At 38.1% G+C, this 17,096-nt stretch overlaps 1 protein-coding gene across 1 annotated transcript in view; it reads left to right on the top strand.

The window, feature by feature from the left end:
- Positions 1-17,096, top strand: part of ARB2A (ARB2 cotranscriptional regulator A) — a 387,607-nt gene that overhangs the window by 43,454 nt on the left and 327,057 nt on the right. Inside the window, exons 3-4 of the mRNA XM_081088717.1 lie at positions 1,056-1,157; positions 6,951-7,051. Coding sequence (XP_080944843.1) covers positions 1,056-1,157; positions 6,951-7,051 — 203 coding nt within the window. The remainder of the gene's footprint in view (positions 1-1,055; positions 1,158-6,950; positions 7,052-17,096) is intronic.

Raw genomic sequence — 17,096 nt, 5'->3', positions numbered from 1 at the left:
TAGGGGAGACATGATGACTACATGTAGTGTAGTATACTGGCTGGAGTCCTGGAATAGCAGATGGACAATATAGAAAAATGATGAATAATAATAACTGGGCTTAGTTGATAGTAATGTACCAACATTGGGTTCTTCGTTTTGATAAATGTGCTGTTGTAATGTAGGATGTTAATGATAGGGAAAACTGCGCAAAGGGTATATGTATACTATCTGTATGATCTTTCAACTTTTCTGTAAATCTAAGATAATTCCAAAATAAAATGTTTATAAAAAACACCTTCCTGGCAAATTTCTTGATCATATCAAATCAAATAATGTGAAGAATAAAAACTGCTTTGTGTTTACCAATTTTTCAGTTACCATTTTTTAAAATACTGTAATTTTCTCCTAAAATTAAATAATAAGCTGTATTGCCACTATTTGGATTTATAAATTTTCTTATCCATACCAGTAGTTTAATTTATATTTAAAATGTAGTGACCTTTTAGAAGTCATTAATATCTGAAAGTTTGAAAACAGTAAAAGGAGATTAATAAAGTACAGATTAATAGCTGTGCATTTTGAAGTGAAGAAGTTAATAATTTACTATCGTGGTGCTTAGGATGTGATTTGTGATTCTTTTGAGGATCATAATTTTGAACAGGGGTGGGCAAACTTTTTGACTCGAGGGCCACAATGGGTTCTTAAACTGGACCGGAGGGCCGGAACAGAAGCATGGATGGAGTGTTTGTGTGAACTAATATAAATTCAAAGTAAACATCATTACATAAAAGGGTACGGTCTTTTTTTTTTTTTAGTTTTATTCATTTCAAACGTGCCGTATCCGGCCCGCGGGCCGTAGTTTGCCCACGGCTGATTTTGAAAGTGCTTAGGTTATGTTGATATTTACTTCATTATAATATAGCACTCTGGGAACTAAAAAACTTAATGGTATTGCCAGTTATGGCAACATCTAAAAGTAATAAAATAGAACAAAAGAATACTTAAAAGAACTTAAAAGATAATATTAACTATGAAAATGAATATAAGTAAATTTATTGTCATTTTTTTTCTAGATTTATTGTCTAGGATAGATTTGGATGAACTAATGAAAAAAGATGAACCACCTCTTGATTTTCCTGATACCCTGGAAGGATTTGAATATGCTTTTAATGAAAGTAAGTGGTGTATGCTACATACAATATTTATTTAACAATGCTGATAGAATTACAGGACAGATGTTATTTGCTACTTTTATGTGCCAGCATAAATGTTTTATGTATTTCTTTTCAGAAATACTTCATGGCAAAATTCTTCACTTAATTAAAAGAACCAAGTCATGATTTCCCATAAATTGTGAAGTCACTTAAACCAGTGGACATGAATTAGATTCAGCTTATATATTTCAACTGTGAGCATTCAACTTCCTAGTATCCAATTGGAATTCCCAATTATCCTATCTAATAAAAGAGTAATATTGCAAATTAACCATCACTCTGTCACTCCCTCACTTCGTCACAAAGATGGTGATGGCCACGGCGCTAGAGCGAGCAGGAGGCTTGGGTTGCTCCCGGCGATGAAGGAAGCCAAGTTTCTTGCCTGCCCTGGCCGGCCCTGAGCTCTGCTCAAGGCTACAAAGTTTCAATTATAGAAGATAAATAAATTCCAGATACCTGCTTAAAAAAAATAAAAAAAGGACAGGCTGGGAGCTTGGGTCGCCGGGGGGCTTGACCAGCCTGGAAACAGCCATCAGCCCCTCACCCAGGCTGGCCAGGCACCCCAGTGGGGACCCCCCACCCTGAAGGGGGTGTGGCCAGCCTGAAAATGGCCCTCAGCCCCTCACCCAGGCTGGCCAGGCACCCCAGCAGGACCCCTATCCTGATCCGGGACACCATTCAGGGCAAACCAGCCAGCCCCCACCCGTGCACCAGACCTATATAATAAAAGGGTAATATGCAAATTGACCCTAACAGCAGAACAACTGGGAATGACTGGTAACTATGACACACACTGACCACCAGGGGGTAGAAGCTCAATGCAGGAGATGCCGCCCTGGTGGTCAGTGTGCTCCCACAGGGAGAGCTCTGCTTAGATACAAGCCAGGCTGATGGCTGCCAGTATAGCAGTGGTGGTGGGAGCCTCTCCTGCCTCCTCAGCAGCGCTAAGGATGTCCGACTGCAGCTTACGTCTGCTCCCCGCTGGCGAGTAGACATCCCCCGAGGGCTCCCGGGCTGTCAGAGAGATGCTTAGGCATGATCCCTCGGGAATCGGGCCTAACCCAGCAGGTGGACATCCCCTGAGAGGTCCCAGACTGCGAGAGGGCATAGGCCAGGCTGAGGGACCCCCTCGAGTGCACAGATTTTTGTGCACCGGGCCTCTAGTATTATATAAACATATGCTGCTGTTTCATATATTATTTAAAATGAAGTGACTGGCAATGATTATCTGTGATGATATTTTAAAGCATACTACTCAGTTTTCTATGGCTTTTTTCAGGCAACATTCTTATTTCAAAGTCTATTATTTAAATTCTAAATTAAGTAAACTTTGCACTTGGAACTTAGAGGAACACACCATAGATTGCAAGAATGTTTTTGAACAAAAACTTACGATTCATTGGATTAATACAGTTTTTACTTGAACGGTAATGTTATTACAGATTAGGTAGCATTTGAGGTGAGGATTTGAAAACAGGAAACTTGGTCTCAATATTAAATCCCTAAAAGGTTAAGTCCAACTTAGTATCTTTGGGGACTTCTTTTTTAGGTTTAGAAGGACAAAAACTCTTATGAAAGCCTCAAAATGAAACTTTAATTACCTGACTGGAGAAGCTGCTAAATTTTTCTAAAGGATTTTAAAATTCTTAATTGGTTAAAAGTAAAATTTGGAAACAAAGCTCACTCTAAGCAAAAGGGAAGATATTCTTTTTTCTGAGTCAAACTGATACATGTTCTTTCAAATCACTGTGCCTGTTTAAATGCTCCTTGGGTTTAAGATGTCTTCTTAACCATTCTCTGGTTGTAATTATATAAGGCCCAGCTGAAATGTCTTTGCTTTGGATGATGAAGAAGGTGAAGGTTTTCCCCTTTTTACCCTCACCCACACTCCGTAGGCCCTAGTGCAGTATTATGAGGAACACACTTTTGTATCACCAAAAAGTAATTGTACTTATTTGTAGAGTGTTCAAGTTTGAATCTTGTCTTTCATTATATCTGGCTAGAGGCCTGGTGCATGAAATTCGTGCACTGGAGGCGGGGGGGGGGGGAGGGGGCTGTCCCTGAGCCCAGCCTGCACCCTCTCAAATCTGGGACCCCCTCGGGGGATGTCCGACTGCCCGTTTAGGCCTGATCCCACAGGGCCTAAATCTGCAGTCAGACATCCCTCTCACAATCTGGGACTGCTGGCTCCTAATCACTTGCCTGTCTACCTGCCTGATTGCCCCTAACCACTTCTTCCTGCCAGCCTGATCACCCCCTAACCACTCCCCTGCCAGCCTGATCGACGCTTAACTGCTCCCCTGCTGGCCTGGTTGCCCCTAACTGCTCTCCCCTGCCGGCCTGGTTGTCCCTAACTGCCCTCCCCTGCCGTCCTGGTCGCCCCCAACTGCCCTCCTCTGCAGGCCTGGTCACCCCTAACTGCCTTCCCCTGCAGGTCTGGTCCTCCTGAACTGCCCTCCCTCTCCTGCAGGCCTAGTCCCCCCCAACTGCCCTCCCCTGCCAGCCTGGTCACCCCTAACTGCCCTTTCCTGCAGGCCTGGTCCTCCCTAACTGCCCTCCCTCTTCTACAGACCTGGTCGTCCCCAACTGCTCTCTCCTGCCAGCCCGATCGCTCCCAACTGCCCTCCCCTGTCAGCCTGGTCATCCCCAACTGCTCTCTCCTGCCAGCCCGATCGCTCCCAACTGCCCTCCCCTGCCGGCCTGGTTGCTCCCAACTGCCCTCCCTTGCCGGCCTCGTTGTCCCCAACTGCCCTCCCCTGCCAGCCCGGTCACCCCTAACTGCCCTACCCTGCCGGCCATCTTGTGGTGGCTATCTTGTGACCACATGGGGGAAGCCATTTTTTGACCACATGGGGGCATCCATCTTGTGCGAGGGCATGACAGTCAACTTGCATATTACCTCTTTATTACAATAAAGAGGTAATATGCAAAATGACTATCACTCCAACACACAAGATGGCCGTCCCCATGTGGACACAAGATGGCCCGTAGGAGAGGGCAGTTGGGAGGGACCGGGCCTGCAAGGGAGGGCAGTTGTGAGGGAACCAGGCCTGCAGAGGAGGGCAGTTGGGAAGGACTAGGCCTGCAGGGGAGGGCAGTTGGGGAGGACCAGGTCTGCAGGGGAGGGCAGTTAGGGGTGACCAGGCCATCAGGGGAGGGCAGTTAGGGGCAATCGGGCTAGCAGGGGAGCAGTTAGGCATCGACCAGGCTGGCAGGGGAGTGGTTAGGGGGTGATCAGGCTGGCAGGCAGAAGTGGGTAGGGGCAATCAGGCAGACAGGCAGGCGAGCAGTTGGGAGCCAACAGTCCTGGATTGTGAGAGGGATGTCCGACTCCCAGATTGAAGAGGGTGCAGGCTGGGCTGAGGGACACACCCTCCACCCCTGTGCAAAGACTTTGTGCACCGGGCCTCTAGTATAGGATATTTATTAAACTCTTACTACAGAAAGTATCCTATATATTTTCAATTGTTTGATTTATTTAGACCAGTGATACCCTATTTTAGTTCCTAGACTACCATTAATCTGATAAAAAATATGTATGCATTCCTTAGAATAATGCACTTTTGTGTATACATATGAAACTTTACAGCTGATTTTAGAGGACCCTGAGCTCCAGTGTCCTAAATCAGACCTTTGACAATTAATGGAGATATTTTCTAAACCTTTGAGAAATGCCAAATTTGCAGATACCACTATAACAGAAGTGATACAGATTGCTTTTCTGGATAAGAAAACTCACTTTTTCCCCCCCATCTTTATCTTCTTTTCACTTTTAAAACTAATGCTAACAGTTAGCTCTTTGTTGGGGCTTATTTTTTCCTAAAGAACCAAGATCTTTATTACATTATGAGAAGTATTATGTTCAAAATGAGTAGAGAATTAATAAACAAAACCAAAAAACTTCTCTTTGAGATGTTGATGAAAGTGGTCTGTTAAATTGACTTACCAGCTAGGTAAGTCAGTTCTCTTTCACACAGTAGTCTCTCAGAAAATACACTTCAGATTGCTGTTACACATTACTATGTCATGTACCTTTAAAGCTGCTTTAGTCAAAATCACAATTGTTAAACTTGTAGGTGTCATCAATCTACTTGTATTGATATTTTATATGGGAATTTCCCTTTCCTAGAAAGCAAACCATAGATACATCTATTTTTATGACATCATATGACATAAAGAATATGATAGTGATTCAGTGTAGTGTCTCATGTCAAGAGTACTAAAAAGAACTTTATGATAAAGGATTAGCCTTTATTTTATATATTAAAAATATCCATTTTATGTGAGGTAAAATTGATACATAAAAATAGTGAAGTAGTTTTACTTGGAGCAGTATATTTCCTGGGTTCAGTTTTAGTGCCATAACTTTCAAGTCTTTCTCCACTCCTGCATGCCCTCATTGGATAAAAATCATATACTAACTCCACTCATCTTGGTCATGTTCCTCTTCTGCCTCTAAACCTCTTCTTGTGTCTCACTACTCTTAGGACAAAGTCCAAGCCCAGTAATTTGGGCCTTCTATTTGATCCCAACATGTGTTAATAGTGTGAAATCATAGTATTTGCCTCAATATTCCTTTTGTTTCTATTAAACTGAGTTGTTTCCTGTTATTTGAATTAGCTGTCCATTTTTCAGAATTTTGTTTACGTTGCTGGGAACCAGGGGGAGTTAAAGCAATTGGCCTGTGGTCTATTTCTCTTCTGATTTCCAGGGGAATATTAGGGAAATAAAGAAGACAGGTGGCCTGCTCTTTTCTCCTTGACAACATGCTGATAATTTAATCTTTTAGTGAATACAGACTAGTGTTTCCTATGAAGAGAGCCCTTCTCCATGGAATAAACTCAGCAGGATAACTCATTTGGTATTGCTTATGGTAAACAAACCTTTAATCTATGGATCTGTGAGGTGTGCTTCTTTGAAGAATATTACATAGTAGTACCACTCTCTGGCACATGAAATGGAAGTATTTATGTAACTAAATGCTCACCAATGTGTAAGGTAAGCTGTATGACCCACATAGAGACTTCACCTGTTCTGGACCAGAGAGTGCTGTCCACTGAGAGGAAAGGGCCTGGGAAGAAATTCCCAGGCTCTTTGAGACCTCTCTCCCTGTTTTATCTGCTCCTCTTGATCACTTATACCCTTGAAATTATTAGTAAAGTTATTGATTATCAGTAAAAGCTCTCAATTGAGTGAGTCTGCCTTGACGGTCCAAGCCAGTATTGGCTCACTCACTTCCTCTCTCCATTTTTCTTTGAAATTCATCCCATATTTCAAAGCCTAGTTGAGAAATCTCACCAACACCTTCTGAACATATTCTAGCCTATAGCAATCCTTCAAATGAATCCAAACTCATCTTAGACTTGACTACATAAATTGCCTGTGGCAGTTTTTAGATTATTAACTTAACTTCCTTCTTGTTTAACTTCTTTTTCATACCTATGCTTTTACTCTTCAGGTAGCCTGTAAGCTTAAGAACTGGTATTTTATATATTGTGGGCCCTCAAATGCTGTTAGTTTACTTTAGATTAGAAAATGAAGATAAAAAATCATAGCATTTGAGTGCTTGGAGCCATTCTTTTAGTGTATTTATATGTTTGTATCATACTGATATTTAAAGAGAAAATCTAATGAAAAAAAAAAGAAACAGTTCTGAGAAAGTTCTTTTAAATTTTTAATCGGACATTAGTTGTACTTTCGATATTATTATACATGTACTCTGAATCATAGCAATATTGTTTGTTTATCTTCTAGAGGGACAGTTAAGACACATAAAAACTGGGGAACCATTTGTTTTTAACTACCGAGAAGACTTGCACAGATGGAATCAGAAAAGATACGAAGCTCTAGGAGAGGTATGGTCATATATACAAAGTCTACCTTATATTTTTCAAATTTTGAATAGTCCAAATAAAAGTTTTAAAGTTGAAGTAGTTTATGGACTTGTTCTACAAAAAGATTTTGTTAGATTATATTTTTAGGTTATTTTTAATGGTTGTTAGAAATACATTCTCAGTTTAAAGTTTGTTGTTCTACATACATATTCTTCCTATGACCTTAATATTTTGTAGTGAGTCATTATATTAGAAGCACAATGCCAATTTTTATTTCTGTTAATAAATCTTTATTGTTCAGGTTATTACAGTTGTTCCTCTTTTTTCCCCCATAGCTCCCCTCCACCCGGTTTCTAACCCACCCCCTGCTCTTACCCCTCCCCCGCACTGTTCTTGTCCATAGGTGTACGATTTTTGTCCAGTCTCTACCGCACACCCCACACTCCCTTCCCCCCCCAAGAATTGTCAGTCCACTCCCTTTCTATGCCTCTGATCCTATTCTATTCACCAGTTTATTCTGTTCATCAGATTTTTTATTCACTTGATTTTTAGATTCACTTGTTGATAGATATGTATTTGTTTTCACTTTGTTGTTCATAATTTTTATCTTTACCTTCTTCTTCTTCCTCTTAAAGAATACACTTAAGCATTTCATATAATACTGGTTTGGTTGCGATGAACTCCTTTAGCTTTTTCTTATCTGTGAAGCTCTTTATCTGACCTTCAATTCTAAATGATAGCTTTGCTGGGTAGAGTAATCTTGGTTGTAGGTTCTTGCTATTCATGACTTTGAATATTTCTTGCCACTCCCTTCTGGCCTGCATAGTTTCTGTTGAGAAAGCAGCTGACAGTCGTATGGGTACTCCTTTGTAGGTAACTAACTGTCTTTCTCTTGCTGCTTTTAAGATTCTCTCTTTGTCTTTTGCCTTTGGCATTTTAATTATGATGTGTCTTGGTGTGGTCCTCTTTGGATTCCTTTTGTTTGGAGTTCTCTGCACTTCCTGGACTTGTAAGTCTATTTCTTTCACCAGGTAGGGAAAGTTTTCTGTCATTATTTTTTCAAATAGGTTTTCAATATCTTGCTCTCTCTCTTCTTCTGGCACCCCTATGATTTGGATGTTGATACACTTGAAGTTGTCCCAGAGACTCCTTGCACGATCTTTATATTTTTGTATTCTTTTTTCCTTTTGCTTTTCTGGTTGGGTGTTTTGTGCTTCCTCGTATTTCAAATCTTTGACTTGATTCTTGGGATCTTCTAGTGTGCTTTTGGATTTCTGTATATTATTCTTTATTTCAGTCAGTGTATGCTTAATTTCTAATTGGTCCTTTTTTTATATCCTTGAGGGTCTCACTATATTTCTTGGAGGTTTCTAGAAAATTCTTGAGTAACCTTATAATCGTGGTTTTGAACTCTATATCCAGTAGTTTGCTTTCCTCCATTTCTGTCATTTGTGACCTGTTTCTTTGTCTCCGCATTTTTTATGCTTCCCTGTGTTGATAGAGTGGCTTTGTGTGCTAGGTGTCCTATAGGGCCCAGTGGCTCAGCCTTCCTAATTACCAGAGGTGGACACTCTTGGTGCACCTCTTTGTGGGCTGTCTGCACAGTTTTGTTGTAGTTAAGGCTTGATTGCTGTTGGTATCACTGGGTGGAATTGACCTCCAGGCCAATTGGCTGTGAGGAACAGTTGTGTCTACAATGGGAGAACTTCTGTGCTGGAGATACCCTTATGGGGCAGGACTTGCTTCAGTGGGGCTTTGGTGTTCACTGAGTCTGCCTAGGTTTTTAGGCAGAGAAAGGCCAGGCCATTCATATGCAAAAGCCTCTGCATACAGCTTGGGTGGGATTGTAAATTGTGTGGGGCAGGGTCTCAGGGAATCACCGGTGTGGACCAAACCGCATTGGCTGCCAGTCTGCTCTGTCTCGGATAGGTCCCGGGGGTCTGTGTCCCGCGGCCCCGTGCAGGAACAATGACTGCTGCAAGCACCTCTGCGAGAAAGCCGTCCTCACATTCCTGCCCGATGCCAGACAGTCCAGTTTCTCTCAGTATGAGTCTGGGTCCCTAAATTCTCATCCAGACCTAGAGTTCAGAGCTGTATGGAGCTTGTTTCTCCCTCCCGATTGAAAAAGACAACAGCATACCCAGCTGCCAGCCCCTTTTGCCCGCCTCCTTACCTCCATACTTCCACCCCTCTGCACCTCCTACCGGACTCAATGCACTTTTCTCTTTCCTTCTAGTTGTAGAATTTCCACTCAGCCAGCCTTCCCGTGGTTCTGGATAGTGTTCATTTTGTCTTTTAGTTGTAGTTTTAATGTGGTTGTGCGTGGCAGCAAATTCAGGTATTTACCTATGCCACCATCTTGGTTGTCTCCCCATAATGCCATATTTTAAAAGTGTTTTAAGAAGATGAATCTCTGCTATTCCAGGAGTAGTAAGTACTCTTTAAGTGCTTACCAAAAGAAAAAAAAAAAGAGTTACCTGTTAGCTATGAGGTGATGGGTATGTTAATTATCTTGATCTTGCTAATCATCCTACATTGATATGTATATCAGTTCATCATGTTGTACACTTCAAATATATCCAATTATATTTGTCAATTACTCCTCAATAAAAATATTTTTTAAAGTGTTTATCTATTTGAAGAAGATTGATTTTTTGCTAACAAATTGGGTCTAACCTACTTACTTTGGGCTTGATAAAGCATCAGGCCTTGTAACCATTAGGTACTTCACATGGTACTGCTAATTGAAACCTTTGAAAATATCATTTGTCATTAAGGTGAATGTTTTGTTAAAGCTAAAAGTTTTACTTATCCTGTCATATTAAGTCTTTTTAGTAAAAATGCATACTAGTGTGGATAACTAGACTACTATTTTACTTCTCTAAGGAAAGCTGACATTGCTCTATTTTTCTTTGGCTCCTTAATAAAGTAGTCAACATGGATTACTTAGTTAAACAAGAGCATAAGAACATATGAAACTTAATCTATGTTTGCTAGGAAACAATCCTCTGTAAGTTTCTTGCATTTTTACATGTCTCTGAGCACAGGTACTGACAGCTTTTGTTCTGGACTTTTTGAGGGTGTTTGTATAGGAAACAATCTTAGAAGACAGATCGTTTCTTTGTCCAAGGCTGAGGGCAGACTTAGTTGCCATCTGAAGTACTAAAAATAATGTTCTTCCCTTCCTGCACTGGAAGCAATGAGTGGGCAGGTTTGCTAGCAACCAACCCCCTTATACTAGTAAGATTAGTCTTTGTGAGCTTGAGGTTCCTCAGCTGTGATACAGTACCACTGTATGCAGCTTCTACCCTCAGCCTATCCGTATTGCCCATGTGGGATTTGGGGGGCAAGAGGAAACGACGAAGCCCTAGCCGGTTTCGCTTGGTGGAGAGAGTGTTGGACTGCGGACTGAAGGGTCCTGGGTTTGATTCTGGTCAGGGGCACATGCCCTGCTTGTGGGCTCAGTCCCCAGTGCGGGGCGTGCAGGAGGTAGCCGATCAGTGATTCTTATCATTGATGTTTCTATCTCTCTCCCTCTCCCTTTCTCTCTGAAATCAATAAAAATATATATTAAAAAAAAAAAGATGCCCAAACCAGTTTGGCTCAGTGGATAGAGCGTCGGCCTGTGGACTGAAGGGTCCCAGGTTCGATTCCAGTCAAGGGCATGTACCTTGGTTGCGGGCACATCCTCAGTAGGGGGTATGCAGGAGGCAGCTGATCGATGTTTCTCTTTCATTGATGTTTCTAGCTCTCTATCCCTCTCCCTTCCTCTCTGTAAACAATCAATAAAATATATTAAAAAAAAAGAGAGGAACTGATGAAAACATGAAGTTCATGCTGCCTGCTGTTTTCTGATTAATAAAGTTCTATGTCTCTGACCCAGGAGCTCAGTGTCTTCTTCAAGATCCATGCAACTATAGAGGTTAACTTGTTAACTTCCAAGTGGGGTAAAATGTTAGGCCCTTCACAGTTTAGACATTGTTCTGCTACATTTATTACTTAATTATATTTAATGCCCTTAATAATTTCTGCTGCACATAAAAAAAGTTTTCCCGTTTTCCTTGATTTCAATAATCATATGCTGCAAACTGGTAGTGTCTTTATCATAGAATATTCATACTTATGGTGTTAAAGAAGACTAGGGTTGTTATTGGTTTTTAGTGGGGCTTACATTTTACTCTTTTCCATAAGCCATGGACCCTTGTTTTTGTGGACAGGTTCTGATCTCCAAATACACCTTGTCCTTCTCGGCATCTGCATCTTTTTTCCTTTAACCTATGTCATCCAACATCATGTACAGCAAAATCTAGATTAGATCATACCATGTATACATGATTCCTTTCTCCTAGGATCTCCTATCTAAGTTTTGGACAGAGGGAGAATCACAGATTTATTTTTGGTGGACCTTATACCACGATAATAAAAATATTTTAAGTTTTCGCTTTAATGACTACATATATAAAATATTCTGCATTGCCTAGATTTCCACCTCCTCTGCCTGCATTTATACTTGTGTTCATGATCACATTGGCAACATTGCAAGATTTAACTTTCAATGCAATATTTTTCAAATTTAGATCATTGGACCCCTGAGTTTTATGTACCAATCCCCCTTATTCCCCAAAATTAGCACAATAAAAGTGAGCACAATAAAAGACCCAAGGGTTGGAGAAGGAAGTCCAGTTGTTATAACATTTGTTGCATGTCATCTTGCTTCCATGTGTTATTTGAAATACTTGTTCTCATTGCTAATTTCACTGTCAGGAGTTGATTATTAAATTGAATTAAAAAAATAAATTGAATTTAATTTCTTACATGTTAGGCGCTAGGTATACAAGTTCTAGTTATTTACGAGTAATGACACAATTTTCACTACAGTGAATTTATTTTTGGTTCATTATACTGGGATTTAATGCATTTGTGGACCTGCCTTTTCATCCATATTCCTTAAAATCCACATCCTAATGTGCCTTGAAGTTTCAAGTTAGATTTAACCCCTTATTATCGTTCATTTGCACCTTGTGCTTTTCTTACGCTGTTTTCTCTCTTTGAGGTACCTTTCTTCCCTTGTTCATGATCCTCCTTCCTCCACCTACCTTCAGGTTATGGCTCAGATGTCTCCTCCTTTAAGAAACCTTCCCTCATCTCCTCTGCTGTAGTCTTTCTCTCTGCTCAGTTTCCTTTCTTCTCATATCTTTTTCTTCCTATCTTGTCTTCTTCCCAAAAAAGAAAATTAAAGATGAATGCCATTTACTAATAGTAAAAATCAAATTAAAAATAAATAAGAAAATATAATTTAAAAACTAATGCTAGTAAACCAAAGATATGTTTGCTTTATTTTTCTTAAGGTATTTCATTCTGTATTATAGTACTGTTTATGCATATCTTTCAGCAGTTTGGGAAAATTTTCTGTATCAGAATACTGTTTATATGATAGTTGTTGAAAATAAAATGAGTATGATACAGATATATAAACTTTTTAATACACATTCTGGATCTATGGATTTTTAGGGAATTTTTTAATGTTAGGATTTTAAACATAAAGATATGTAAATTTTCTTATTGGAAGGAAGGAAAATGATCTGTTAATGATAATTTTTCTACTTGTAAAGCTAAATCATTTTAATTATTTTATTCTAATTCTCATTTAAGTTCTAAAAGTTTCAGACTCCTAAAGCTCTGCTGATTAAAATTATTTATAAAAAATAGACTCTATTTGTGGCATATTCTTTTGGAAAATTTTTAACCTTCATAGTCAAACTGTAGATTTATGAACTTAAGACTATGTAAGTTCTTATATAACAGCTCACAGTTCTTAAAAACAAATAAACCTTTGTATTTAGCTTCTGCAAATAATTTAGTACTTATATTACCAATAATATCTCTAGTTAAGCAAGAACCTATAGAAAGCATGTCACCATGTCCTGGACATAAGAAGCACTGAAAACCTCCTGCTCCTCCTTGATGGATAGGGCAGAATTCAGAAGATAGTGCAAATTTGAGTTTATCACCTGGGAGACTGCCTTAATAAACAGCTTTTGATACGCATAAGATTGAAATTTAGAGGAAAAATATTTTCACGTTACCCAGGAATCTAAACAAAACCCCTTCTGTTTTCATAGTGTTTGCCTACTAAATAAAATTATATTTTGTCTTCAATTGAGAGCTACTATAGGTTTGGGCAAAGGTAGGTTTACAGTTGTTGGTGTGGAAAATAATACAATAATTAATAAACAATGATACAAGAATAAACTCTGTTTTGGTACTCACAACTGTAAACCGACTTTTGCCCAACCCTGTATGTTTCACATCTGCTGTTTAATTTATGTTTATTTCTCTCTTGAGATTATTATAGCAGTTATTCAGCAGAAATTGTTTTTAAGACTTGCTCCTGAAATGCTCTATCATTTCTATGTAAATTTAATTTATTGTGTAAGTAAAATAAACTTAGATGTCACATTGTTTTTAGAATATAGTGCCATAACTACACAAAAGAATACTGTTTATAATCACATAGTTACATTTTTATAGTCAAAAAAATGCTCTTGCTAATCTGTATCTATATTTTTTACTATCTACATATAGCTCGATAAAAACATGCAGCCTTTAATAAGTTTGTATAATTTCTCTAAATTTAGAAAGATTCTATCAGTTGAAAGAGGCGGGAGTGGTGTGAATGGGTAATTTTGAAAATAGAAGTCTTCAGTGTGTATATATTGGGGTTGGATGCTAGAGAATGTTTCTGGTAGACTAAATCAGAAAAATTAGAAAGGCTATTAGGTTAAGTAGTAAATAGAATGGTAAAAACTCTACCTGTAACTTGCAAAATTTTCTCAACTCTTTCATGTCAATACTGAATTACTATTAGATAGAGAATTTATAATTCTGCAGATGTTCTAATGGAAGAGAGATTTGATTTTCTTGCCTAATTTGGGTCTTTGCATTTCTTTTTATATTGAGTACCTCTGTTAGAAGCAATTGTCAATGTGCTTAAGAGAATGGCAGTGATTTGGTAGTCCGATAAGCTGGCTCTTTCTTTATGGAGAGTATCACACTTATAAAAAGAACTAAGGACATACTTTTTTTCTCTGAACCTGAATTAGTAATATGTTTTGTAAAATAGAAAATTATTTTAAAGTGTTACATTTTAAAAAATGGAATTTGTTGAAGAATATAGGCCAGTGGTGTCTTAAAGGTTCTTATAGTGATCATTATTTTAATATTCAAATATTTTCATATAATGTGATTATCAGTGTATAATTAATGCCTTCATATAATGTGTGATTCACATGTCTTATAATGTAATAGAAACAAAGGGCTGGCCATTAGGAAATCCGGTCTTACTTCTGTCTCAGTCACCATCTGTTTGACTTAAAACAATATATTTCTGAACCTCCACTGTAAAATGCGGATAAAATTTTCTGTACTGTTACGAGGAGTAATAAGTAAGATGCGTACATGTGATATTTTATTTTCTTTAATGTGCCCAGCAAATATTAGAAGCAAGAATGAAGATAGAACTTTACTATGTAAGATTTCTAATTTACCTTTGTTATTAACATTATGGAGGTTTAATTTATTGTTTTTCCTCTCCCATTTCTCTCTATCTACTTATTATTACTGGCAAAATTTATCTCTCTATGTTAGAAACAAAGAAATGACCACTGGTCCAGAGTTGGTTAGTAATCTCCTTGACTTCCATCTCTCTCGCATCCAATCCTACAAGTTGGGTACTATATCCAGGATGGTATTAGTAATTAGACATCTTAGAATTGAAGAAATAGTCATTGAAATAATGAGAAAACCCAATTGAGAAAAATTGTGAGCCTCTTTAAAAACAAAGTAGCATTGACTTATGAACAGACACACAGACCAATTGAACAGAATAAGAAGTCCAAAAAGTTCAAATACACATTGAAATATAGTTTATGTTATGATGCAGTCATAAATCATTGGAGGAAAAGGAACTTTAAGTAGTGGATAGATGATAGTTATACACTAGAATATAAAATTTGACTATATATCACAATGTATACCAGAATGAACTCCAATGGATCAGAGATTTAAATGCAGAAAATGAAATAACACCTATCAACCCTTCAGTAGCACTGACTATAGTTCAAGTTCTTTGGAGAAATGTTGGGTTTCAATCTGGGCCAAGAAAGAAATGACATGAACCTGGAATATTTTGTCATATCAGATAGCTAGGAAGCTGCCAAAGATTACCATCTCTTCTAAAAATTAAAAAGAAAAAGATGAAATCAAACAAACAGAAATCTCCACCAGTGGGCAATAAGCACGAACAAGCTGTTAAGAAGAAATGCACATAGCCTTTAAATATACAAAAAGATGTTTACACTAATTATAGAAGACATGTTAATGAAGAATATACTGAAATAACATTTCTCACCTGTCATGCTGACAAAAATCGATAAGCTTGACAGCAAGCACACTTGGTAGATGAAGCCATAGAGAGAAAGGAACTCTCAGATGTTGCTGGTTGGAATGTAGTGGTGGGGAAAAGCCAATATTTACAAAATTATAGATGCATTTTCCCTTTTGTGTGAGAAAAGAGGGGAAGTAAATGTATATATTTGTTGTTTGTTTATTTTTATGGGGAAAAACCTAGAAAGATAAAACTAATGTTTATCTTTTGGAATGTGGAGCAGCCCTTGGACTTCGCTGAATTTACCAACCACATTATTACCCAAATAATGACAGTAAACTGGTGAATTCAGGTAATCTGTGGCAAAACAACAAATATAAATTAGAATCCTTTCCACATGAAGATAACTCTTTTCTTATATCAAGAAAAAGGCATTTGCATGAAGATAATTGTCCTGTCGCAGCAACCATTTGCTAGAAATCATGTTATTGCCTCTGTCAGTAACTCCTGTGCCTCACAGAGCAACAGACTGGCCTCAGCCTGCTGAAGTGAGTGTCCACTCCTCCTCGCTCAGAGATTTAAGACAGTGTGTTATAAAGCTAAGTGAGTTATTAGGGTTCAACTGGGTTCAATTTGCATAAATTTTGTGAAAAATTTTAAAGGAATAAAATTTGTTATATGCTATCTAATTGCATTATTTTTCATTTTTTAAAATATTTAGGCTATGATTTTTCTTTTATTATTAAAGTTATCCCTGAAGCATTTTTATATACAAAATGGCATCTATACATAGATCTTCAGGACCTAATCTCTCTTATAAGTAGGCAGTTAACCTATATTAAATGTGAACTGTAAGTTGATATTTCCCTTTTTTGCGTTCTGACCGTTTACACCTTGTAAGTTGTTTCATGTAAGTGTGATGGTAAAGGCCATGCATGTTAGCTACTGGAAGTGGGAATGAGAAGTAGGTATATGTTTTGATAATATTTTGTTAATTGCGACAGTTACCCCCAAAATTATAGTTGATATCATAGGATTTAAAGTAATATGCAATGTGCACATAAATAATTCTCTGGGAAATAACAAAAAAAGAAATTTACCTAGCTTCTCTTTCTCTTTTATTCTATTTTGATGTGTCCAATTATCCTGTGACTTCTCTTCTATCAGTTATCTGCTCCCCTTCATTTTCCATCACACTTTCTGTACTGCCTTTTTCCAGTCAGCATTGAAGCATGCATAAGTCTCTCTCATCTTAATGATTTTTAGTCCTTGTTTTGTTTCCTTGCTTAGCAACATTTGACATTGGAATTTGTTTTTCTCAAAATACTATCCTAAGTATGCTCCCATGTTACGGTAGTTTCTGGTTTTCTTCTTACCTCTGTGAACACTCATTCTCCATCTCCTTTGCAACTCCTTTTATTGGCCCCTTAATGTTAGATTGTCAAGGCTCAGCTTTTGGTCTTCTGTTTTTCTCTGTAAATGATTTCACTCTCATACCTTCTGATTCTATCTTTGTGCTGATTTCAGATGTGTATTTTTTTTTTTTTTTTGTAAAACGGGACAATTTGACATTATAGTAATAAAGACTTCATTGTGTATACAAATTTAATAGGGAAAAATATCCACAAATCCAAATGTGAGATTGAAATGTAAGGTGTAATGCATTCCTACACTTATATA

Source organism: Myotis nattereri, assembly GCF_964212035.1.
Source record: "Myotis nattereri genome assembly, chromosome: 4".
Classification (NCBI taxonomy): domain Eukaryota; kingdom Metazoa; phylum Chordata; class Mammalia; order Chiroptera; family Vespertilionidae; genus Myotis; species Myotis nattereri.
This window is presented reverse-complemented; position numbering and strand designations above follow the sequence as displayed.